Source organism: Chaetodon auriga, chromosome 12 (genome assembly GCF_051107435.1).
Source record: "Chaetodon auriga isolate fChaAug3 chromosome 12, fChaAug3.hap1, whole genome shotgun sequence".
In the NCBI taxonomy this organism is placed as follows: Eukaryota; Metazoa; Chordata; class Actinopteri; order Chaetodontiformes; family Chaetodontidae; genus Chaetodon; species Chaetodon auriga.
Genome location: NC_135085.1, coordinates 3,117,497 through 3,144,490, shown reverse-complemented (window position 1 = coordinate 3,144,490; position 26,994 = coordinate 3,117,497). Strand labels below are relative to the sequence as shown.

Sequence of the window (26,994 nt, the reverse complement as noted above, 5' to 3'; positions counted from 1 at the left end):
TTTCAGGTATTGTTTGATCCAGAAATAACTATTAAGTCTTGAAATTGTATTGTTTCGTCTTATACGTGCATTGTTGAGTTAGGAAACTGTTTGGTTTAATGTAGAACTTGCTGTGTAGTCTATATATCTAACTTTATTCTTCCATCTAAAAACTATCTTCAGTCACTGAAGAAATGGTATTGTTGATTTTAGAGTCTATTTGGAATGCAAGCTTGGCAAAATGTTGAAGTAGTCTACATAAGATCATGAACTCTATGGCTATAATGCAAACATAAATATAGAAGATAAACAAGTGCAAGCAGCTTGTATATGGGAATTCGTCTGATTTCACTGATCCTAAACCTTTCAAATATTGAGATCTCCAGCGACTGTATTAAGTTATCTGAAAACTGAATGTCAGTTCAAGTTTAAATCTTATAAACTCCTCACAACCTCAATACAGACACTTTCTTTTATAAATCCCCTAACCTCAGTGGGACCTCTGAAGTTTTACATCACGAGCCAAAGTTGGTTGGTTTTCAACACCTACAAGAAACCCATCATCTCTGCAGTCACCACTTAAGAAGGAGTGAATAAACTCAGGTGGTGAAGAGATGTCAAGCATGTGCACTTATTAGAAAAACCTTTCGACAAAAGCTCATGCCAAACAAATGTAGTGTAATTGCGTATTTTGAAGCTATTCAGCAGACAGAAGGTATGACAGCTATGCGTTATTTGCAGGAGGAAAAAGGAAAACAAATACTAAATTACATGAGTTTCTGTTTAAAATTCTTCATAGGAATGACTCAAAAGGCCTGTAACAAATGTAAAAATTATCAACAGAACAGCTCTCACATTGAATTAACATAGGTCAGTTAGTATGCTGAGGATGGATTTCTACTGTTGCATTAATAAACTGTCCTGCCTATGGTTTTTTATGTGGTTTTAGAAAATTCATCACTCTGTTACACATAGTGGAGAAGTATTATCATTACTACTATATGATGTTATCAATACTTCCTATTGAACAGCCAAGGTCCAGAAGACAGAGCACGTCTGAGCTGAGTCAGTAGATTTTCTCACAGACTTCTGAAGTTATAATGCAGATGGTCTAATTCATTCAATTGTAGAGTTCGTAGTAACCTCTTGGATTGCTGTGTCCTGCATCTATCTGTATTGTATTAATTTATCCATGTGAAACACTGCTGGAAATACAGAGCAATACCTGGTGAATATTATAGGTGTGGTGTCAGGGAACCTGGCATTCACTCGGTTAAATTGCACACACGGTTAAAAGGGCACTACACTGATTTTACATGTCTAAGTTAGTATGCTTGTCAGCCACTGATAGCACTTGCATAATGTCTCACACATGGCTCTGGAGGAGCTTCGAGGAAAATTGCTCTGTTGATGTCATAGTTGTGTCATCACGGTTATTTCATCTGAGGCTTAGAGTCAACCTAAGGGTGTGGAGTTTAAAGCATGTAGGTATTTACCAGACAAGGAGAGTCTAATGAAAGCCACTACAAAGTTGCATCATGGGGAGTGGAGGATCTTGCTTTATTGGAGTCTGACCCATACTAAGAACTAAAATTCATGATATTTTGGATATCCAAGCATCTGCCGTTTCATGTTTGACCAGTCTTTTAAGGAAGTGCTATACCCTTTTATACTCCATACTCTGCAGTTATCTTTTTATAATGTTCATCTAACTCTTCTTGAACATAATGTAAACAAATAAAAAATCTAAATTAAAAATCCAAAACAAAAAACAATGTAATGGAGTCACTAAAGTCATTCACAACTTTTCATACCTCATGCTGAGGCTGTGTAGTAACGGTTGGGATGAAGGTTCAAAACTTTCAAACAGAAACTGGAAAATGTTACTAAAGACCCTTAAAAGATGTTTTTCTACAGCATACAACATTCATGACTAAATACAGTACTAAGTTCACCAAAGAAGCATTTTTAGGTATTATTATTGAGAGTTTAACAGTCCAAACTCAGCTAATCTGCTACAGGTGTGGTTTGATCAGATTTGAATGTTAGTGCTGGCCACATCACAAAACAACCACAAAACAATCATCAGTTTTTGATTCAAATATTGCTAAACTCTGATTGGGAGACTGAAATATGTGACATGATCTTTTTCAATTTGAGACCTGACCACCTCAAAACCAGAGACAAAAGCTAGAGGACCAATACAAATACAGAAATCCCTGTGTTTAATAACAATTACTTAAGATTGTGCATTTATGTCGTCCCTCTCATAGTAAGAAGCTGACTTAGAAAATATTTCCGCAGGGCCTTTAAAACACTTTGACTAGGTTTTGAAAGAGTTAAAATGGCTCACTGCCAATGAATGAAATGAGTCATAATATGTAAGTTTTGCAGTCTTTACTACTCATTAAGTTGAATAAGACATCAAGGATCGCAAAAGAGTTGTACTCCAGTCTTCCACAAATCTCTCATTCATCTGTGTTTAAATAATCTGTATATATAGTCTTCTTTGCCTTGCTTTGTCGTAGTTTGGAGAAGTGTCTTAAGTGTCTCCCATATTTTAAGAGGCGTCATCATAAGTAACACATGCTGAAAACTGCCATGATTCCTTTCCATGTTCATATGCTCCCCCTGAAAAACAGAACTTATTTAAACAATTCTTTTAATTATTAAAATTATTGCAGTTTATATGTCAATGTTCCCTTCAATCTTTGCTTATTCACAAAAGTGTATACTTCTGTATTCATCATGTGTTCACTGTTACCATAATGTGTGAATATTTTGTGTGTGCATATTGGCTTTTAGTAAACAATGTTCTCTTTTGCGAATTATTACCAATAACATTGACCTTGGCAGTAAATCAAGTTTTATTGTGACTGATTGGTGCAGCAGTTGGAGCCAGTTAAATACACCAGCACACTCAGGATGTATGTTTTAATGTTCTTCCTCCTGCAGCTCCACACAGACATGGACCATGGAGACAGCACAGTTAAGTACACTCTGTCAGGAGAAGGAGCTGGGTCCATCTTCACCATTGATCAAATTACAGGAGATATACATGCACTGGTGGGGCTTGACAGGTCAGTACACACCAATAATTACGACACTGTAATACTGTCCAAAGTGCAATATAGAGCAGCGCAATAGTTCACTGAAAAGGAAAGGAATTCATCAATGATGAAATATGTTTATTACATTCTAATCATCACAAGAATAAAATGCTGAACAGCACATGATGCTCTTAGTCGTGGAGTGGGTTATTAGTAATTTTATCTATCGCATTTTAAGGCAAAATAGAGGCTGGGAAAATAGAGCCATCATAACCCATGCTGATGTTGGAACAATGTGACTTTACTGCTCTAAAGAAACTGTAGCAGGCAGTGCTAACAGCTGCTTTCTCAAAGCTTTACAGCTTTGAGAGTTGATTTAGAACAAAGATGAACAGAGAAAAAGAAAGCTTTCAGTGAAAATGACATATGGTATTCAATTTTCAAATGTTCTTAATTGCCATTCTGCCACATTTTGATGTAATGGGAGTCAATAAGGGTTTAAAATATCATTGGTAAGTTCATAGCCCTCTGTGTGTAAAAAGCTTAACATGGACCAAATTTCACCAGCAAGGTGCTAGATTGGCCAATCAAATATGAGTAAGCTTACTTTCCTGGTTGATTATTTTGTCGCTGAGATGACTTTACAAAGTTGTAAAATTATGTCTTACAGTATTATAATATAGTGTCCAGTTTTTTGGCATCTGATAAGCCTTCAAAGTCATTTATTCATTACTCAAACATAGCCTTTCAAGATCATACTTAAACATCTCATGACATGAGACAACACATTCTAACACAGCGGTGCAGATGTTGCCTTGACAGTAAGATTCAAACATAATCACATAATCACAGTGTCCAGTGTCCTCCTGGCTGACCTTGACACCTTTAACCCCAATCCATTGAAACCCATACATTCTTATTTTTAGTATGAGTTCATTGGTGTAGTTGTACTGTATTTTTTTTTTTACTTGTTGGTTTTTATTGCTCATGAATCTTGGTACGATGGTGTGATCTGCGACACAAATGTAAAAGAAGAAGAACATTTCTAACACCCAAGCTGACACCAAAACCAGGTGGACACCTATGAAACAGATATAGATCATGTTGTCTCTGTTGTCTTAATACATGTTAACATCCATGCATTTTATGTGTAATACTTGGACGTTTTACAGGGAGGAAAAGTCCTACTACACACTGAGGGCCCAGGTTGTTGATATAAACACAGGTGTTCCTCTAGAGCCAGAGTCAGAGTTCATCATCAAGGTGCAGGACATCAATGACAATGAGCCACGATTTCCTGATGGTCCCTACAGCGCCAGTGTTCCCGAGATGTCTCCAACAGGTACGACTGCTAGACAAGACAAGGCTGAGACAAGAGGACACAAGCTCTCACTAAGTGTACATGCAGCCTTTCTTAATACATGTGCCTTTATCTTCTGCAGAGAATAAATATTTAATTTAATGAAGTCCATTTCCAAACAGTAGAACAGTGAGGGGCAAGAGAAAATTAGTTACAGGATATGAAATCAAGGATCCACTGCGTGATGCCTTTGACAGGGAGAATGAATAAGAACATGCAACATAATGGGGAGAACTTTTCTTTGTTTCATAACTGAACTGTAGGTATTAAATATTATCATAAAAACTGAACTGGATGATGCTAGAACCCATCAATATCTGAAGTACTGATTTTTTATGCAAGGAAGTGTCATTTCCAATAAAATATGGATTGGTGCCTAGATGGCCACCATTGAAGACAGAAGGTCAGGTATCACAAGCTACAGGACATCTGACTGTGGCTGAACTGATAGCTGATAATTCTTAATTCACTGACTGGCGTGTCTTTAGAAAATAAATAGATATTAACTACTTTCAAGCCTTTAAACCCTTTATAAACTACTAGTACAATTTTGTTGTATAAGTTTATATCTGTGAATTTTTTACCACGTTCTCTTGTGATATTTAGAAAATAGGATTTTAATTTTTAAGGAGGTGTAAATGATATCTGTGGTTTGAACAACGTTTGAGAAAAAAATCCACGCAACATGTTGAAAGGTCACCTGTTTATGTACTGGTGTAACAGGTAAATTTGCTCAGAGTCGGCAAGATAGATGTTCCGTTTGGAACAATTGACAGCCTCAGGAAATGTTTGGCGAACCAAACATGCAACAGTCACAAACAGGCTTAGATCCAGGAAGTGCAGGGCAACACACTTAGTCAGGTACTGAAGGCAGAGGTATTTACCAGGGAAATAAGATCAGTCTGATAATAAATGCTTGTCTCGCATGATGCAAAGAACAATCTGGCACTGAATGAGTGTGGGAGAGCAGCATAAATACTAGACTGATTGGGAATAAATGTCAGGTGTGAGATCAGGTGAGTAGGCAGGTGGGCGTGGCTGACAAGGGGAGTGACAGTGGAAGAGTACTGCTAAGCATGTGAACAGATGAAGTAAAATGGCAACAGGTAAGAGACTCAATATACTGTGACAACTGGAGCATGCCTATGACATTTTGTTTTGTTTAGTTTATTAGTATAGTTGACAGGGACCATGTATAGAACTGGTTCTATACCAGAGTTAGCTAAAATAACTAATTTGCATCTGTGGTCCCTGGGCAGGGAGTTAAAAAGACAATAAAACACAAACTAAACATTACAGACAATATCAGCAACAAGACAGCAACAGCAACAACAACATTACAGAGTAAACATCATAAAACACACATAGTACATTTGGTGTTCTATATACAAGATCAATGATCGCATGATTGATTCTCTTTCAGCCATGTCTTCAGAGAAATTTTAGAGCTGTTAAGAGTTGCACAGTCTCTAATATGGAGTGGGATTGAGTTCCATTTTCCAGTTGCTTGGAATGAGAATGTTGATTGTCCAAAAGTGGTCTTCCTAAATTTGGTGGAACAATCGCCTCTCATTGAGGCCCTGGATACCCTTACATAGTCCCTGCAGAGTGACACACATTGCTTGAGTGGTGGTGGTGCAAGGTCATGAATCAATTTGTACATCAAGCAAATGTCAGCAAAAACAGAAAACTGTCGAAGGTCAACAGGTTATGGTTTTTATAATGGTACAGTGATGGTAATGTCTTGGTTTTTTTTTTTTTTTTATCAAAAACTTTCACAGCCTGTTTGTAAAGGGTGTACAAGGGTTTCAGCGTAGTCACACCTGCCTGGGCCCAGCTTATAGTGCAATATGACAAATGTGAGAGGATCACTGAATGCATAAACAGTTTAGCAGCATGCATAGGTAATTGATCCCTAATATGTCTAAAATTAATTAAACTAGCTCTGATATTTCTGGATATCTTTTTAATATGCTTTTTTAAAGTTAAATTAGAATCAATGATTGTGCCCAGGTATTTGTCTGAATCTCAGTAAGTTTCCATCCATGTTAGAGCTTTAGATGAAAAGCTAAACTTTGACAACTTTGACAATAGAACATTATGATTTACAATGTCAGATGCTTTTTTGAAATCAAGGAAAACAGCATCAACAACACCTCCATTATCAAGGCTGGATTTAATTTGCTCGATAAAATAGCAGTTTGCCATCTCTGTTAAATGATATTTCCTAAATCCAAATTGCATAGAATGCAGTGGAAAATGGCCTTGATTTAAGTGGGCTATCGACTGGTCACACACTATCCTTTCCATTACTTTGGAGATTACAGGAAGTATTCTGATGAGTCTGTAGTTGGTAACGTCAGTTACATCACCAGCATTATGTGCATGCATGTGAGCACACGCATGGTTAAGTTGTTGCTCATTTTAAACATTATGGAGCCTAACCACTGTTTACATGCAGTAGTCAACTTTTAATGACCACACGATCAAACCTCAACTGACTGTATGAATAGCTTCATCATGTTGAGAATATTATGCAGCAGCAGTCAGCCAAACATTTAACTGAGCAGTATTAGGCAAAACTATGGATGTATAGGTTAGCATAGTATTAAGCAATATAGGGGAATGAACACAAGTAGTTTGTGTTTTGAATGATTTTATTTATTTACTTTTGCAAATTAAGCCATTTTCAAAGACATCCATTCTAAAGAAAAGTTGCCAAAAAGAACACACAAGACAGGCAATACAAACCTTCACACGAGAGCAAATCACAAATTTACCCTTGTCAAACAAAAGCAAGTCACAAAGACCATAAGGCAGAACATGAAAATTAGTGAGTGTAGAGTGGAGTAGCTTTGAACAGACTTTTTAAGTTGGCTTTGAAAGTGCTGATAGAGCTGCAGCTGCTCACATCATCAGACAGGGTGTTCCATTGATTTGTGGCTGTTACAGAAAAAGCTGATTGCCCAAATCCAGTGCAATGAAATGGTATGGTACAATCTCGTATAGAGGATATTCTGGAGGATCGAATCGAAATTGTGAGAGAGCACACACAAAGTCATGCAGTGGAGGAAGAGCCAAATCATTTAAGATTATATAAATCAGACACAAATTTGAAAATAATCTAAAATTCTCAAAGCTTAGTAAATTCTTTTTCTCCAGTACCCTACAGTGATGGAAATGCATTGGCTCTTTGTCCAGAGTTTTTTGAGTTTTTCAACGACTTATGGCTGTGTCACCAGCCTGCCCCCAACATGGAATGCAATAAGAGATAGTTTCCAATATGTGCTTAATTGTACTTTGTGGTTTGGATTTGGATCTAATTCCACACTGAGATATTCAAAATCAGTGACTGTGTCAGTCCTTTCATTTTTGATGACAATATCAGCATTAGGAGGTTGCACCATGGTTTTAGAAAAAGACACACCTTTTCGCTTTTTTACATTTAGGCTTCAGACATGAATGATCAGGCAAATGTGAGATCTTTTCCAGCACAATTGTTAGTTTCCAGCTGCTGACTCAGCTGTTTATGCATGTGTGTATATAGCAGTGTCATTGTCAGTGTCTAAATAATAGGGGACCTAACACTGATCCTTGTAGAACACCCATTGCAAATTTCATGTTACTAGTGCATTCTCTTAGATAAATATGAAGACATCCCAGTGCTGTAGATGCGCAGTTAAATTTAGAAAATTTCAAATTAAAACATCAACAACTTTTCAAAGATCTAAAAGTACAGCACTGACTACTCCTGCTTTATCAATCCTTTATCAACTGCATACAATTAATTGCTTGTATTAAGAAATGTTGTCAGTTCTCCAACGATAACTTTCTCAGCAACCCTGAGAGTATTCGTGGTATACTTATTGGTGTATAGTTACTGGCTTTAAGCTGGTCTCCAGATTTAAAAATAGGTGTGTCAATGACACATTTCCAGTCATCAGGGAAGGAGCTCTGTTTGAAACATAAGTTACCTAAATGAGTAATGGGAGGAGTGAAAATATCTTTGTGCGATGTTAGCAAACATATTGAAAAGCATCTCTACATATGAAGTGTTTTGAGGCATTGATGATTTTTTCTACTTGTGGCTCATTAGTCTCTACCAGCTCGAAAACCTTACCTGTAACATCGATAGGAAAAATATGTGCTTCATGCACAGACTCAAAAAAATATTAAAGACAGAAGCCGCAGGCCTTGAATACACTAAATTTAATGGCATCTGGACAGTATTTATTGAGATATCCTTCTTTGGTATGTGTTGGATGCACTGAAGAGATGATCTAATGACATCATCATCCTCAGGGATCAACACTAGAGGGAAAAATATGGTCAACAATGAAAAAACAAATGTAAAGCAAATCAATCTGCACAGAATCTGGAAACCAGGCATTATATAATTTTATTCTAATCTTTTCATTCTGCTGAGTTCTTAAGTTTCACTTTACAGTCTGCTTGAGCATATTAAGTTGTAGCTGCAGCACATACAGACACACGCATGCACACAAGGCATACTAAGCTAGACTTAGTGGCCCATCTGTCTGCTAAATACCATTACTGAGAGGTAATTTAACAGTCAAGGTCTTTAGGCCCTAAGCTGTTAATGCTTCAGCTGAAGCCTAAAGTGCTTCGAGAGAACACGCTTGACCCCAGTATGTCGATGTGAAATACAGTAACAAACTGTATAGCGGATTAGCTATGGTTGCAAACAGCACATGCATCCATATGACAAAAACGTAATCCTATCTGTGAAACGTCAGCTGCAAAGAATAGATGCAGCCATGTCTTCTCTTTTCAAAGGGTTGCATTGTTTAGTGTGGAGTTGTTGACTTCTAACAGAGTTTTTGATATGCTTTCACTTATTTTGATTGATTCAAGGCTTATATGATTATGAATATATACATGTGTGCGTGTGTGTGTGCGTGTGTGTGTGTGTGTATCACACACACATATATATATATGTATATCCCACCAATGTTACACATTAATTCACTTCATTTCAGTAGTATTCTGTGGCTCTGCAAAAGTTTTCAAAGTGTGCAAAGAAAAAGTAACCCTGATGATGTCATTGGTACAACGAAAAATGCTGTTAAATTGACTTGTTGGAAATGTAAGACCCTTTGTTTCTGCAGCTTGACCGGTTTACACTTACAGTCATGATATTTCAGCCTCTGCTACACAGATTTCAACACTTCTTTTGAAGTTGTCTCATGCTTTAGGGATTTTCAATGAGAAATCACTGGAATACCCCTTCAAGAAGCATGTATTGCTGAGGATTGGTCAGTGATTTTCATTGTTGTTTTCTCTAACTGAACAAGTAGGTCCAAGCATTAAACAGTAATTGACCTTCACTTTGATCAAAACTTGATAGAAGAAACTGTAGTGAGTGACTTTCACTTTTTTTAGTGAGTTTTTTGGCCACTATAGGTTCTCCAACAAGTCATTTGTAAGGGGAAGGTAAGGCAAGGGTTAGTTGCAGTCTGCAACCTTGCCCCTAAATGCCACTAAATCCTACACACTGGACCTTAAAAATTAAGATCTGTGCAGTTGTCATTCTGTTAAATAAACATGTAGTTCTCCTTAAACATTTGACATTATTCAATTTTGATGATGGCCTCTTAGTTAATGTCTATCAACATTCCAATTGTTTTCTAAAGCCAGGGCCAAGTATTAATTTATTCAACACAGTGAAATGTGTACCTGCACTGTATTTGTGAATGTATTTGTTTCCACCCAAAGTTTGGGATTAACTGACTAGTATTCAAAGATGATATGATAAAACAAGTCTTAAAGTCAAAGTGATACTTACACAGATGATCAAGAAAGAAATCTCCAGGATCTGATGCTGATGCTCAGCCAGCAATCTGACATCACCAACAACATCTGTGCATGCTAACATGTATTCATAGGTGTGATTCACTCTTTACAAGAGTCTTTTTTCTCATGAAAACAAGATATTTATCTCATCTTGAGAAAAAAATGTTTATTCTCCCAAGTAACTTGTGATTGCAATTTTCAATACAGGCATTTCAAACATGGCACTTAACAAATATGTGTTGTTGTGTTGAGAAGGGAAACACATAATTACATAACTTGTCCACATGTATGTGTGTTTCTTCAGGAACCTATGTGACACAGGTGACTGCCACAGATGCAGATGACCCCACATATGGCAACAGTGCACGTATCGTCTATAGCATCCTTCATGGTCAGCCATACTTCTCTGTCGATACCAAGACAGGTGAGAGAACTGCAATATTCACATTACAGTAGCACTTTTTCATTACAACTTCCATAATGAACCAAAAGTTATTCATACATAACATATCTGTGACTTTTGGCTGAACCCACAGCTCACACTCCTAGCTGTCTTCACTCCTTCCTAGAAAGCATGAAATTAAACTGGTCATGACACAGAAAGTGGTTCTGAGAGTGAGTTTTTCCTCAGTGCTGCACCTGAATGCTAAAACAAGCACTGCAAGGATCATAAAGATTTTCAGTCTCTTAAAAGACATCTCAACCAACCAGTAATTACACTGAATATGGACTGTCATGTTTCATTTTCACTGAGGAGCAGCATTCTTCAACATGAAACTTCTTTATAAGTACTGACTGCATTCAGGATTAAGGCATGAAACAAAGGTGGATTTATTGGTAAAAACATCAAACTGGTTGAAGAATGTTAGAAGCCACCAGTGACTGTGACCAGTTTTTTTTTCTGCACTGATACCTTTACATGCCACTAAACTTTGATCTTTGAACTTTAAAAGGCAATGATCAGTTTCATCAATGTTTCAAACTATCTGCCTGAAAAAAGTGCTTAAAAATAATTTTAACATTAGTAAACTGAGGAGTTAAATGTTTAGTGTTACTATTGGCTCGTAGCATTGCCAATGCTTCCAGTATTCAGGGGACAAGGAATCACACACCCACCAAAAATATGATGTATGAAAATTTGTTCTTCTCACAATTTGTAGCTGACCAGACATTTCATCAGATCCTTCCAAAGTTTAAAGCAAGATATTTTGTTCAGCTCAATATTAAAAGCACTGGATGTTTAGCATCCACTGAACACTGCTTCCCATTGATGTACAAATCAACCAGCCACAGTGAACACAACAGCTGTGCACATGGCTCAAGAGCATGTGCCAACCTTTTTGGTCCCTCTGATCTCTCCACAAGTTGATTACACGTGTGCCTAGACATGTAAAACACAGTCTGTTTGAATCACAGCATCAGTTTACACATGTTAATTATAAACCAGTATAAACCAACTGACAAAAAAATAAGACAGCAACAGTCTATCACAATAAATTATGTCAGTATAACATGAATACTTATTAAATGTGCAACAATTAATGTTACAGACAATGGTCTTAGGAAACTTTAGGAGTCATTTCAGTCCTCCCCCCTGGTGTGCTTTATCTTTGACTGTCCTTGCCTGAATTTTTGAACTCTATGCTGGTTCTGTCCTGATAAAACACTGCTTAGAGAGAGAGACAGGAGGCACTTATGCATGATTCGTCCTTTGAGTAATGAAAGAGGGCTTCAACAGGCGAAGTGCTGTAATACACTGGCCTAATGAAGGTTAGATCCAGAATCTACTGTATCTGTCTACCTCTTGATATGGAAGACTAAAAATCATAATGAGGATCCTTTTCAACCCGTCACCTTCAGGAGTGATCAGAACAGCTCTAGCCAACATGGACCGTGAGGTTAAAGGGGAGTACCAGGTTCTTCTCCAAGCCAAGGACATGGGAGGTCAGCTCGGGGGACTGGCCTCCACCACCACCATCAACATCACCCTCAGTGACGTCAATGACAACCCACCACGGTTTGCGAAGAGTAAGAAAGAAAGTCTCAACAATGATATCTGACTGGTTGATTGTTTGGACGAGTCGTTGATTGGTTCATCTGTTAAAATGGATCAATAAAATCAGTTACATTTTCTGTCTTTAATTGTACTTTATTGCTTTATGCTTCCTTTCCCTCTCCTCTGTCATTCTGTCAGGTATTTTTCATCTACGAGTGCCAGAGTCGGCATCAGTTGGCTCAGCAGTGGGTCGGATTCGAGCCCATGATCTGGATGCTGGTAGCAATGCAGAAGTGGATTATGCCATTGTTCCAGGAGATGAGGGCAACATGTTTGACATCATCTCCAATGACCAAAGTCAAGAGGGAGTTGTAGTCTTGAAAAAGGTACATTCACTCATTATTAACCCCGCAGTAGTTGCTTTGTGGCAGCTTTTTTTTAGTAGTGAGATCAAAAGTCAGTGTTTGTTTTAGTCATATTTGGTCAACTTCATACTTTTTAGTTGACTTGGGCAATTTAGTCTCATCCCAATCAAAGAAACGCATGAATATTTTTGTCTATGTTTAGTCAGCTATGACACTTGAAATTTTAGTCAACAAAAATGAGTTAACAACAATGTTGAGAACAGTTTAGTCTATTTAAGTCAAGACCAAGAATGAATATTTTAATCAAACTTCAGATTTCATCCAATTGATTTTAGTGCAAAAAAATAAAAATAAAAATAAAAATAGCCACAAAAGGAGAGGTTGCCAGAGATGCTTTTAATCTTTGTGTCAGTAACTGAGTGAGTTCTACTGTCGACATGACCAAAGAACAAATCAACAGAGTGTGATGTAATGGACATACAGTAGCTTCCATAAAAAGTGAAGCATGCTCATTTATATACCTTTCTTTTGTGACAGGAACTGATTTGGTTTGGGTATCAAGAGAAAGTGACATATCAAAGAAAACACAGACATGGTCAGAAGGGCCTATGTCCCTGAAAACAGTGCTAAAAATATCAATACCATGCTAATAATCAAATCCAGCGCGTGTCCTTGCCTGTGTGTGGGCCCTTAGATCAAAAGTTTCACACAGAATTCTCTGGTGATTTTCAGCTGTGGGATCATCAGTGTGAATGTTAAAATCACCAGTTTTGACAGGACCGTCAAAATCTGTTGAGATGACAGAAAGCAGCTCAGTGAAGTTGTCAACAAAATTTGTGGAGGACCTTGAAGGTCTGTACATTGTTAACGACAGGATTTTTGGTGTGCCTTTCAACACACTGCAAAAATTTTCAAAGGAAGCAAAATTGCCATATAATAAATGCATGCACTGGAATGAGTCTTTAAACATAGCTGCAACAAAACCACTTTTCTTTTAGGTCGAGAAACATTCATGAAATAAATGCTGTTGACAAACATGTCATCACAATTTTTGTTAACAAAAGTAACAGTTTTTCCTCTTCAACACAAATACTGTCATATTCACTTTTTAATGCCAATTACTTCAGCTTTGCTATTTTTTGATGTTTAGTTATCATGAATTAAACTCAATACTCCATGTACATTTACTTTGAAATTAAAAGCCCACTAGAAAAGCTCTTTTAAGTTAAAATCCTGAAGATTTCAGTTGTGATTGATCTGGTGACCCTTGGTTACTGGTTGTAATAGCAAGTATGTTTAAATAAGTTCATCCACAGCTACGCTCTGTCAGCCATGCAACAGAATGAGTTGGTTGGTGTGCTTACCTTGCTGAGGAGTTGGAAGTTTGCTGCCTGTCACCTGAAACTCTTCATCTAACAGCTCACTGTTCCATTACTGCCATTACTGACTTGTGTCAGTGACAAATAAATTATGTTTCCTGTGTCTGCTTCACAATAAAAGTCACCCTGTAGCTCACCATTTGATCGCTTTAAATATCAAGCAGCAACAGTAGGAAATTTTTGGTTTACATAAGTACTGAGTTTATTGACAAAGGCTTTACAGCAGCCAAATGCCCAGTGCTCTCTGCAGTCAAGGCAAATAAACCTTTATTTACGGTGTACTGTATAGTCAAGTTTTGGGGCATAAAGACACAGTATCATGGACATTACATCACTGCTTTACTAGATATGTTACCAAATACTTGCATATCCATATGTTGAAGGCAATTCTGATTGAGGAATGGCAAGTTTCCTTAAAAAAAAAAAAAATAAGAAAAAATAAAGAAAAAAAAAATTCATGAAGGTCCATGGAAAAACTGACGGTATTATTCCATGATAAAATTGTAGTTAGTTAGAACCAAAGGCGGATTTTGCAAACACCATTTTGCTAGTGATGTTTCTGTTAGTGATCTAAGAGTGGGGGGAATGTGCTGATCTGGCTGTGATCCCAATCATTCAGCCTCTTAACCTGCCACTGAACCAAGCTATTAGACTAGATAATGTCTTACACACAAAGCAGTCTTCATTTTGCAGTGTCAGCCATTAGATACCCCTGACAATTTAAGATCTGTAGTCTCTATTGGAAGAATGGGGAAGAGCAAAGAAAGAAAGGAAGGTGTAGAGGCAAGTCGGAGGAACAAAATAGTGTCGGGGGAAGACAGAGAAAAAATGATTAATTTGGGATTTGTTGTGATCAGAGGCAGAGGTTGTTTTATTGTTCAATCTTAAGTTTGTTTTTTGGACGATTCAGAGTCTGCCCCAATGGAAAAATAAAGTCCTGTATTTCTTTTTATCTTCAAGCATAAAGCTGAACACATGACTCTTGCTCCTGGTGGAGAACAGCTTCTACTTTCACTGATTTTAACTCCTCATAAAGGTCTTAACTGGGAATCAGATCTCAGAGTCATGCTCTTCCAAATGGAGTCATCTGAGGACTTAAAAAACTTAAACTCTGTTAAATGCTCCGTCGAGAGGGATACCACCTCATATCACAGTCATACACACACCCACAAAGAAACACACACTGGAACACACAACGCACATGTCACATCACATCAAGCAGTTCAACATCAGAGGGCTGCAGAGGCTTTTATTTCAGACCGTCCTCTAAATCAGAACAGACACGAAAGCTACTTTCTGAGCACGAAACTTTGCCAGCTACACCTCTTTTAGAAATGAGATAAGCCATAAATCCATGGCTCTCAGTGCTGACATGCTGTCCCTGCTCATTGTTTTAAAACAAAGAGGCAGTTGTCAAGCATTAAAAAGGTGACTCACCATTATGAAAACATTTGACCAAAATGTTCTTCAAAGTCCTTTTCTGTTCAATAGTAACACATTTATAACCTGATGTGAAAGTAGGCTTACCCTTGCTGAACTTGATGTGTGTAAACATGGCCTTTTTAGCCTTTATGATGGAGGGACAGCTGAAGGTACGACAGGAGAGGGGGCAGAGAGAGGGGTCAACATTCAGCAAATGAACTGCAGGTGGGAGTCAAACCTGTGGCCACTGCAGAGGACTGACAGCCTCAATACATGGGGTGCACACCCAACCAGCTGAGCTACAGGGGCGCTCCAATGTGTGTAAACATTTTGAACAGATGAAATGACAACTGGCAGCAAAGAAGTGAAACTATGTAAAATGTCTGTATAACACTTTAAGCAAGTTTTTATGCTCCATATAATGTCTCACAGGAGGTAATAACCATGCACCAGAGGAACATCTAATCAGTTCTTTATTGTTTTAGTATGTCTTCCCCAGATGGAAGTTTTCAGAGCCTTTGCCTAATGTGGCTATCACCAATATTTCTTACAATTGCAATGTATCCAATGACAGTGTGGAAACAGTATGAAAGAGGCCTATTGTAGTGACATCACCTGCAGAATTCTCACTGAACTTGTAGTTCCCCTTGGCTTAACAGCTTTATATTGTGCTTCAGTTCATTGTTTAACTTCACAGCATCATTTTCAGCCGCAGCAGGCAGCTGTTTTCAGAGAAAAAGCTTGAAGAACCCACTGTCTCCCAGCTCAGCACTGCACAACAGACAGACACAGTGAACAACCACATGTAGCTGATGAGCATCAGTGTAGAGGACAGCAGCTGTTTGCTCTTATTGTGTTGAATTGCATCTTACATACTCTCAGCCAAAACATATTTATTGGTGTTTTGTAAATGTGGTTCCAACAGCCAGATGTTGTTGTCTGACCCTGCAGATGACCTGCATATTTATGTAAGTAGTGATATGGCTTGTCCTCAGATTTTCACTGCTATTAGTTATATTTAGGTAATTAGTATTGTTGATGAGCTGCTTAACTGGCTGGTTGTTCCCTGATGGAGATCTGTACTGTGCTAACCATTGTGCAGTAGGCATGATATACGTAAGCGGTAATGACGAGTTGCATTATCAGGAATTAATGGATGACGAGGAGGCCAGACGGTTGTCTCCACAGAGTCCATTAATTCCTGATTATAGACACCTCAAAGGGGATTATCCTGCTTATACCATGGCCACTTGCCAAGGAAAAAAAAATAAGACCATTAATTTATATTTTCATGCATTTTGCAATCTAGATCAAAAGTTTTTCACAAGCCATAACTCAGTTTCCATGGTAACACCAGAGGTTTTGACTTATACCTGGAACAATTAATACATTCCATAAGGTTCATGTGCAATGGAAACATTCACTTCACTAAATAGGATGAACCTTTGCAGATTTGTAGTCTGCTCAACTCATAGAACCCTTTGGCTCAGATATGAGCCAGAAAGCTATGTTACAGTGGCAGATTCAAAGTCAATAGCATTGCATACACTGGACAAACAGTAAACAGAATTTGACAGTAAGTTTAACAACAAGACTTGCTGACTATCCGGAGATGTCAATGTCCCCAGATCAGTATCACAATTCTCAGGACCAAATGATAGGCCGTGTGTGCTGCCATCCACAGCCTTGAAGAAGTGTGATGGGATGTGAGATGATCACTTGTGTGATATATCGTGTCAGTAAATTCAGAGGGGCAGTATATATTTTTGCAGCTTGTGTGTTACAGTCGCCATCCTGTGATCTTCAGACAATGAGGCACTCTCTGCACCTTTTCTCCCTTTTCTTTTCAGTTTCTCTTTCTTCAGCTGCATCTCAGCCGTCAAAGTTGTCAGGTTGAAGTCACTTATTGTTATAATTACTTGTTGGTTTGTTAACAAGTTGCAATAAATTGCAAACAGAGGCTTTGACTGCATCCCTGTTGCTATAGATACACGTTTTAGATACAAGGTGATACCATGCAGCCAGCACATTAAGTTAGAAACAGTGAACAAATAGTTTCACTGGAACTACTCAGTAGGTGCTCATCATGAAGACTTAATGCACACCAAGCCAATCAGAATCAAGTTTTCACCCAGACCTTGGCATAAATACATGATATTTAACTGAGCCCGCTTCAGTTCCATATTCATGTTCAGCGTCTCTTCCGTCTCTGGTGTATTTGTGTGACTGCAGCTGAAATCTCAATGTTTTTCATGATACTTCGCATTCAAAATTCCAAATGATATAAACTGACAGAATTCTGAATGAAATGCTGAAAAACACTATCAAACATTCCCTTCAGTGCATTAAAACCAAGAGTCATTCCAGAGCCTGACTGACTAGGTGTTAACCAGTGGCTCCTCTGCATTCAGCATCTCTTCATGTAAGAGAACTGAATTGAAATGCTCAAAGTCAGTGCATGACATATGTGTATTTTGCTCTAAAATAATTATTTAGAAAAAAGCAGAAATGGTCTTTGCCAGGTCCTATAGAACCTTATACCTAAGCTATATAAACAAGAATAAGAATAGATTAATACAATGACTTTGGAAAGAAATGTATAAGCTATGATATGTCTGACAAAGAATCCTTTACAACTTTGCACACTGGAGCGTATGCGATACACTACTTGTACACATTATTTCATGTAGATTCTATACAACAGGCCTCAGGTGTGTTTCTGTTTTGTTCTGTGTTATTGCTGTTGTGTTTCTGTGGATTTCAGTATTTGAAGGAGCAGGATGCGATCAAAAGGTTTAAGCAGAAAACTAAGTAATATTTGAATGGTAAAAGAGAGAATGAGCCACGGCATACAGGTAGACACAGACCTCTGAGGAGATACCTGATGCAGTTTCCCCCCCAGGACACATTATAGAAAAGGAAGATGACAATTCAACAGGGTTACAGAATGAGGACATGACGCTTTTTCATGTGCACTGAACTCCTGAGGAACTTGTCATTTTTAAGATGATTCATTGTTCAAAGGAAAACCTTAGTCACTGTTGAAAGAGACTCAGTGAGCGGTGAGACTGCGAAGGTTGACATGCCAGATTTGTGATTCACAGGCCAAAAGTTTGATTTGGGAATACATGTAGACATTGTTTTGGGAGTTTTACTAATGAGTTTTAATAATAATAGTTCTTCATTTAACTTCTAAATCATTAAGGCATAAAAACACAGAGACACAAACATAGAGGACTAAATCAGGGCTTTAGTCATATGTTTGTCTAACAAATTCCAGACGTGAGTGACAGGATGAAAACATTTCGGAACACAATATATTCAAGATACATCAGATTGCTTTTCATGGTGAAAACTTCTGACAGATTGTGGACACACACTGGATTGATGTTCAGGCCTATTTATGGAGGGATGTCTTCTGATGTCTCTGATATGATTGAAGCAGCCAGTTAAATACTTATTATGTAGGCCTGTCCGATTGTTTTTATCTTTTCACAGCAGTAGTCCAGTCAGTTGAGTTCTAAGAACCACCAAACGTCCCCCACATTTATTTTCCATAATCCCAGGAGGCATTTGTAATTCACTCACTGGTCTTTATGTTGAGCTCAACTAATGTTGTCTAATGTTTCTCCTAAATACAGTCTTGTTATTGCTGGGAGAAGGCACAATTGCTCCAGTTCCATAAATATTATTTCAGTCTTAGCAGCAGAGAACACCACATTGCTCTCTAGAAAATGTGTCTTAGATAGCCCCCGGTCAGATCTGATTTAGTGGCACATTGGAAATAGTTCTCTGTAAAGTAGTACCGTACTAATCATGTGCAAGCCTCTTTGTGTTGTATCACTGGAAGCTGAATACCTTTTTGTTTAGTTCAGTGTTAAGAAGACAAATCATACCTTTTCCATACGCGCATGGGAACTTGCAATGAGCAAGTTTATTATTTAAAAAATGTATAAACTAAACATTTGACCACCTAATTCAAAATTGATGTGATACATCAGTCAGTTTGAAAGTTCTAGTTAGTCGATTTTGTACTCACGATGTATAGAAATTTATGGATTAGCTTTTAACTAAAGAAATTAGCAGATTTCTACCTGAGTAATGTAAGTTTCTCTTAAATAAGATAGCCTTGGTTTTCACAACAGCACAAGATCTAAATTGTTTGAAATGTCCTGGATTTTTTTTTTTTTTTAACTTAAAACGTTTTCTTTGTATGTCTAATATTAAAGTGGTCGCTCAATGAACCAACAGAGAATTATCATCATCTCTTCAGCTCCTCTCAGCTCTGTGGGGAGTTTTAGCCTTTTTCAGCTCATTGTTTTGGTTCAACAGTCCTCAACTTTGTTGTTTTGTTTCAGTCTCGCTCTCATTAGAGTCATGTCCTGCAGCAGGCAGCTGTTTTCAGTGATAACACTCTGATAAATTCACAGTTAGAGACTAACTGGTGAACATAGTAGAGCAGTTATCAGCTAAAGAGCTGATATATATATATATATATGATATTTATATTCATCAGTTGGATACAAACATAACTCCAAATGAATGCTCATGTAGCTTCATGTCGCTCTCCATGTACTGGAGATATAATTAAGGATCTGTTTGCCAATACATATCAACTTTATATGGCAGAAAATATGTCAATATTGTGTCCACAGCTTGTTGTGCTACCCCCAAAACAAAATAAAATATAGCTGCAAGTGTCAATTCATGGGTCAAAGTCCATGTGCACTCAACAGAAGGAAGCAGCTTAATGGGCCAAAATTAAGGTCGTGAGCAGCAGTAAGCATGTGTCAGGCTTCACAAAGCTGAGCAAAGTCCAGGTCAGCAAAGCAAACTTCCACTAGTTTAATTCCATTTAGACAAGGAGTGAGACAAATCACACACTTGTTTCATCAATACAAAACCATTCAGTCACTTTCAGCGAGTGCGCAGACAAGGTTCTGTCATTTGTCTCCCCTTTATTGGATTTGAATGAAACCCAATGTGTATATTCAGGAGATGGTGTAAGATTTCTCCAGTGAGTTTAATCAGGATTGCTCAAAGGTGTCTTGAGTTACGAGCAACTATGTGATAGGCACACCCACTTGCACCAATCAATATGACAGATTTTGGCTAATACTTGCCACCACAGAGCACACACTTAAATAGAAATTCTGTCTGCTGGGTTTTGAGCTCAACATTTTTGGTATTTGTGGCACCACCTACACGTTAGGCCCAAAATGATTCAATGGGTCCATTCCAAATCAGGTCCTGAAGATATGTACCATGATTTATGATGATTGGACAAATCAGTAACGATTTATGACCACGTTTTTTGGTTGATGCCTTCCAAAATTGAAATTTTGGACCTTAATTACAGCCCCACCATCTGGCCAGTTCCTATTTCTTGGGGACGAACATGCACATCATTTTCAGTTCAGAGAATTTAAAAAAAAAAAAAAAAAAAAAAAGCAGCACAAACACAACAGTGCTCTGCCCTTCGGGTCTTGAACCCTTATTAATGCAGGTGTGATACACTGGGAGTAAGGCTTGGTGTTTGAGGATTAGCTAAGTCAGAGAGTGTGAATTTAAGAAAGCCGACATTCTGGCATCTACCCAGGAGCTGAGGAACACAGTAGCCAGCATCCATAAAGCCACCTCAGGCTTTAAGAGGCAGTCAACTGACAAAGCCAATGTCTAAATAAAAGAACATTATGGTTGGATGTCTGGCTTTGCTCTTTTGTTTTCTGACTTCACTTTCCTTATTCAATTTCATTAAGAGGGCTCTGTGCTGTGGCTGCTAGCCTCATCTTGATAGCCACATCAGCCAATTGTTGACTGTATCCACATTGCGTGTCAACAGGACACATTGCCAACAACACTGAAAGGACAGTTTCAAGCAAAAATCTAAACATGAACACAGAGGTTGCAGACGCATACTGATAAAATTTCCAGTTTTTGTATTGTAATGTGGAAAGTAGCCGCTCTATCAGGCTCTAATCTCTGTCAAACTACTCTCCTCTCTCCACACCTTCTCTCTCAACCCTCCTGTTCCTCTGTAGTGTATGTGGCAAGATGCCAATCAGTTAAATCCTCCCTGGCTCTCTTGCTGCCAGTCAGCGCTTTTCCCTTTCCCTTTCCCCTCACTTAACCCTACAAGTCTATGTGTCAGTCAAGTGAAACGCAGAGTGCATTTTATTGATCAGGAGAGATTTTAACTCTCGCTTTTTATAATCATGTCGCAGGTCTACACCAGGCAAATTCAGGTCAGTCAGGAGACACTTAATTCCTCTGTAGGGCAGCTATTTGAAATTTGCGAGACATTTTTTGCCCTCTCTGTTCTGTCTCTCTTTGCTGTAGGTGTCTCCACCATTGTGTTAAAGTGTTCTGCTGCATGCCAGGCAGTCTAAGAGGATTTGCTACTGAAGTTCAGAGAGATAAACACTGGATGCGATGAAAGATCATAAAGGAGAGACAGATAAAGAGTCTGTAAATGGACTGCATATTGCTAGCTTCAACTGCTCAGAAATGCTAAACGTCTGAACAAAATCAATAGAAGAGATTAGAGTCACTGCACCTAAAGAATGCTAAAACATTGTCTCATAGTCTCAAACATCAGCCTGTCCCCACCTCCTGAAACCATCAATCAAAGCAGGGTGTGGTTGTCCCTCTGTCCTCGGCAAGAGCAATTTGGTGAGTTAAACTAAAAAGTCACCAAGGATCACCACATGGATCGCTGAATTTAACGCTGTAGAAGGTTACACCAAGACTTGATCTGAGATTGCATGAGTGAGAGTCCAGAGTGCTGGACTGAACCTACTTCTTGCACCCTGCTGGTTCACATCCTCACAAAACATAACTTGCACTGAAAACAGTAAAAACAAAAAGTTACTGCGTCTCGATGAGGTTAGTCTTTTCTAAAATTTCTTAAATTGGGTGATGAGATTTCTATGAAGTCACCTTAGTCTTTAAAGAGTACGCAAAGCAACCTTAGAATTCTACATATACACTGTACAGATGAATGCATGAATGTATTTACATCTTAAAAACATTAAATTTATTTTGAATTACTCTTTGAGTGTTAAAACCCAGAAAATATCATAAAGGCGATACAATTCTATAGTAATTTTTGTGAAATTATTATTCTTCATTTCTGTTTTTCCACTCTAAAATCCACTTATTCCACACAAATGTATAGGCTTGGATGCACAGTTATATGGACCCACACACACACACACACATCCATACATGCGACTCATCTCCTTTTCATTAACTCTCAGTGGAGCTGATGGGCAGGGGGTAGTTTGTGGGAAATGACAGTATGTGTCTTTCCCACAAGGCTGCTCGGAGTCAGTGGATGAAAGTCCTGTGTATCTGTGTAAGCTGGAGATTAAGCGTGTACTGTATGTGTGTTTGGTTCGTGTGTGCAATGATGCTTTTCTCTCAGCTTTCAAAACCTCCCTGGTGGTGTTTCTTTCAATACAACAGCCAGACACTCGTCTCTATGCGAAGTTCTCCACTTGAAGTAGGTAGAAGCTCCAGTGAAGCAAAAAGATCCACGTGGTCTTATGTCTGATGTAGAGTACAGAGCAACAGTGAAGCTCAGCAGTGTGACCTGGCCTCAGTATCATGCAACAAACTGAGTTTGACATATATATGAATGTGTCTTGGTACAGTTACGGCTGCATTTCCATATCAAAGTGGCTGCCCCCTGCATCTTTCTCGTGAGCATTCACAAACAGATAAGCTTGGGGAAGAATGGAAATCAACCCTTCTCTGTGTCCAAATCAATCAGTTAGCAGTGCCTTCATCAAAGTGACTGGACATCAATAACCAAATATGCTGCCCTTTGAAGTCTCTACTGAGAGGAATTAAAACATCAAGATGCAGTCACAGTTGCTATGCAACAATAAGGCAGGTTATCCTGGCATCATGCTTGAAATGCAGAAATGAAAATATTGAATTTTTTGTGTGACTGCAAATGGTGGCATCTTCCGTGGTTTATTACAGATGATAAAGTTTAATAATCTTTTATTTATGCATTACACGCAGTATGGAATTGCATTGCACTCACCTCAAGAAAGGAGACCTTCTTTTAATTATGACGTTTGTGTATCATAATTACGAGATCTTCTTCTCATTATAATGAGATCTGCATCTGGGAATTATCAGACAGTATCCAAGTATGTTATGATTATATCCTCATCTTGAATTTTTTTTTTTTTTTTTTTTTTTGGGGGGGGGGGGGGGGGGGATAGTAGTAATACAGAGTGTGTCACTGTGTCATCTAGTAATGTATTAGCCATTGACACTGACTTTAAAAACAAAGAAGGAACCTAAAACTAAATTAGATAGTGTCATCATTGCTCTGCATTCCCAGATGATGACAATGACCGATAAGCACATTCACCCTCTCTCATAATTACAAGAAAACCACTCTTTTTATTGTGAGATGCAAATCTTGTAATTGGAAAGATCTCAGATTATTAGACAGATATTTATCTATTGTTTTCTGTTTTCTCATCAATTTGAAACACTCTTCTAATGATGATATCAGAGTATTTTCATTGTTGAGACAAATCGGTGCCTGTTGGAAACAGGTTGAAATATTCCCTCTGTGCTACCAGATTTTTTCACCTTCTTTAATAAAATAAGGTTTTTAGAGACAATTATAGATAGTAATACCTTTTTAAATTGGAAAGGATACAATTATTAGACTGGTATCATATTCTTCCAAAATAAAACTTTTACTTGTTTCAAAATTACAAACAAAAGTGCGGCTGTCTTTTATTTTTGTGAACATCTAATTGTAAACCACCTCAGGTTTTTGAGATGTATTTATTTGTGGAGCTCTATTCTCTCATGATTTCTTCCTTCCATTTCTCTTCATTTCTTTATCCTTGTGCCTCTGTAGACTCTTGACTATGAGACCAAAAAGTCATACACCTTCAAGGTTGAGGCATCCAACGCACAGCTGGACCCTCGTTTCCTTCATCTTGGGCCCTTCAAGGACTCAGCAACAGTCAAGGTTAATGTCCTGGACATGGAGGAGCCTCCTGTCTTCACCAAGCCCTCTTACTCTATAGATGTGTATGAGGACACTCCTCCAGGAACCATCATCAGCTCTGTGACTGCTCATGACCTGGACGCCAGCAGCAGTGCTGTCAGGTAACAAGGCATTCATTAGTCAATGGGAATAATATTAGCAGCACCCTTTACTGCATATGGCTACACTCAAAGTCTACAAGAGCACGTAAACATTGTTTCAGTTAGATTTAGGGTTAAGATATTGTATTAACATTTAGCATCATTTAATTTCCAGCCCCAAAGCCAGTGGCACCAGCACTTCCTAAATTCACACTTAGCCTAGTGATAATGTCAGTGTTTTAAGTAGAGATTTAAGATATACTTCACCCCACATTACAAAATGTCAGACTAAATGGCTTGCCAGTGTCAGTTAGGTTAGCATGATTGTATATTTTCCTCTCACTCTTATCTGCATGAAGTCTGAAACACATACTTGTCCATGCATGCATATATAAATCACTAGTTTATCTTGGGAATAACTTTACACACAGATGTAGTGATGGATTTAGGAAAAGCTGATACGATCTGCCCCTGAAAGGAAATGTAGGAACTGCATCTAATGTAGGAATTAACCTTGAGTAATGCAACATGGGTTCATTTTTCCATGAGCTCATGTATTTGTGATTTCACATGCATGAATTAACTATAAGCTGTAGTTTGCTGCTGTAAATTATCTTTTAAAGTGGACAGCCTGTCCCTTAATTTAACAGTAGTTCTAAAAAGAATAGTCCCTTAACTTTACTGTAACTAGTTGGAGCCAAACATGCTCCTGTGCTCAAGGTGAAAATCACCAAATCATTATGCCGTTATAATCACTTGCTTTTAAAGCTCACATGTAAAGTTATCAATCACAAGAATATTTTGTAAATAAATAAAGACAAAAAAATGAACCTTTAGATTGTTTTAAAGTTCATTTTTGGCATTAAATAAAATAGTAGACAGTGCAGCTGTCCTGGAGCTTTTGATTCAGAAGTCCATCAAGTGCTCTGAAAAATGGAAATTTTGAAATTCCATGACAACTTAACTCCATCTGCTTCAGACATTCACGATCAAAAGCTCCAGAACAGCAATGAAATGGACTTTGTGTTGAGATTATTTTGTCAACTGTCTAGAAAAGCTTCAGGTCAGCAGGATGCATTCAGGGACCATGCTTATGTGTAGGTCACTCACATTGTGACGGCACTCATAGAACAGTTTTCAGGTATTGTGATTACATGCGTTAAATGAAAGAAAATAGACTTGAAGCCTTAAAAACATTTTGGGTTGTAACTACACATGTATAGTACTTGTACAAAGTGAGCCATTGCACTGCCTTTGTAGACAACAATTTTGATTCAAATAGAAGTTCATCTGTTCCATTAGATGCCTCCCTGTAGACAGGGTTTAATGGAAGAAGTTGGGGTGCGTGAGTCAACAAATCGTACTGTTGATGTGTGTCATTTGTTTTCCTACTTCTGTTTTACAAAATGAAAATGAACGTGCGTCATTATGTTGATAGAAAAATGCAGTCCAGGTCGTCTCTTCAATCTTGTTTCCATACAAGTAATTTTGTAAGAGCAAATACAATGTGAAAGAAACATAGTGCTGAGTTTCATGTCTGTCTTTACCCACAACTGACTTTGGTTTCTTTGAACCATGAGACAATGTTATTCTGTTGCTATGGTCTTTCCCTTACTTCACCAGTAAGAGTTTTAGTAGCCTAAACATGACCAGACCTAAAGAGTAGAGGCAGCTTATCAAAATGATGACAGTAATATTTGGAATGATCATGTTGGTGTTTTGAAAAGGTGAACACACAACCTTTTTTTATGTATGAGAACTTGCTTGTGGTCTCCAATGGTTGGCAGAAACACTGATGGACAACAGTTATCCACTGGAACCTCAAAACACCAAATTGCTTTTGCTACTATGTTGCTTAAAAACAGCAAAACAAACACTTTGCTGTTTTTAATGGGTTCTCCTGTGCCAAAAGTTTTCTTTACCATGTCCCACTGCTGCAGTGAGAGCATTTTTGTGAGCTTTCAAATGTGGGCCCTTTGATGACAGAGCAACCAACCCACCACTGCAGCTCGTTGAACTCGAGACCTGCTCTTATCTTTGCAGGTATTCGTTGGAATGGCACACAGAGTCTGACAGCTGTTTTGATATTGACACGGTGGAAGGAACCATTTCCACCAATGAATACCTGGATAGAGAGACAGCTTTTCAGCACAACATCACTGTGGTGGCAACCAAAGTCAGTAAGTATTCCACATCAAAACCATGATACTGTTATTTTGGTACTGTTTATGGTTGGCATTTTTTTCAGCAATAGCCATCCAATGTATTGACATTGTCTCTAGTGTTCAGTCCGCCAATTGACTGTCAGTTTTCAACCCGTGCAGAATTCATTTTTTATCCTGGGGACGCCCCAAACATTAATCTCTGTATAATGCCTGCAAAGACTGTCACATCATAACACAAACAAAGCTGTCTAATTCTTCACTATTTTAAGTCGGAGAAATTTTGTTATTCTAAGAATTCTGGGTAAATTAAAGCATTTTTTTTTCCAACAGAAAAACAT

The 26,994-nt window shown here is 38.1% G+C and overlaps 1 protein-coding gene across 1 annotated transcript in view; it reads left to right on the top strand.

The window, feature by feature from the left end:
* Nucleotides 1–26,994, top strand: part of LOC143329153 (cadherin-12-like) — a 70,644-nt gene that overhangs the window by 23,270 nt on the left and 20,380 nt on the right. Inside the window, exons 2-8 of the mRNA XM_076744914.1 lie at nucleotides 2,935–3,059; nucleotides 4,202–4,371; nucleotides 10,508–10,627; nucleotides 12,064–12,231; nucleotides 12,398–12,585; nucleotides 24,259–24,512; nucleotides 26,535–26,671. Coding sequence (XP_076601029.1) covers nucleotides 2,935–3,059; nucleotides 4,202–4,371; nucleotides 10,508–10,627; nucleotides 12,064–12,231; nucleotides 12,398–12,585; nucleotides 24,259–24,512; nucleotides 26,535–26,671 — 1,162 coding nt within the window. The remainder of the gene's footprint in view (nucleotides 1–2,934; nucleotides 3,060–4,201; nucleotides 4,372–10,507; nucleotides 10,628–12,063; nucleotides 12,232–12,397; nucleotides 12,586–24,258; nucleotides 24,513–26,534; nucleotides 26,672–26,994) is intronic.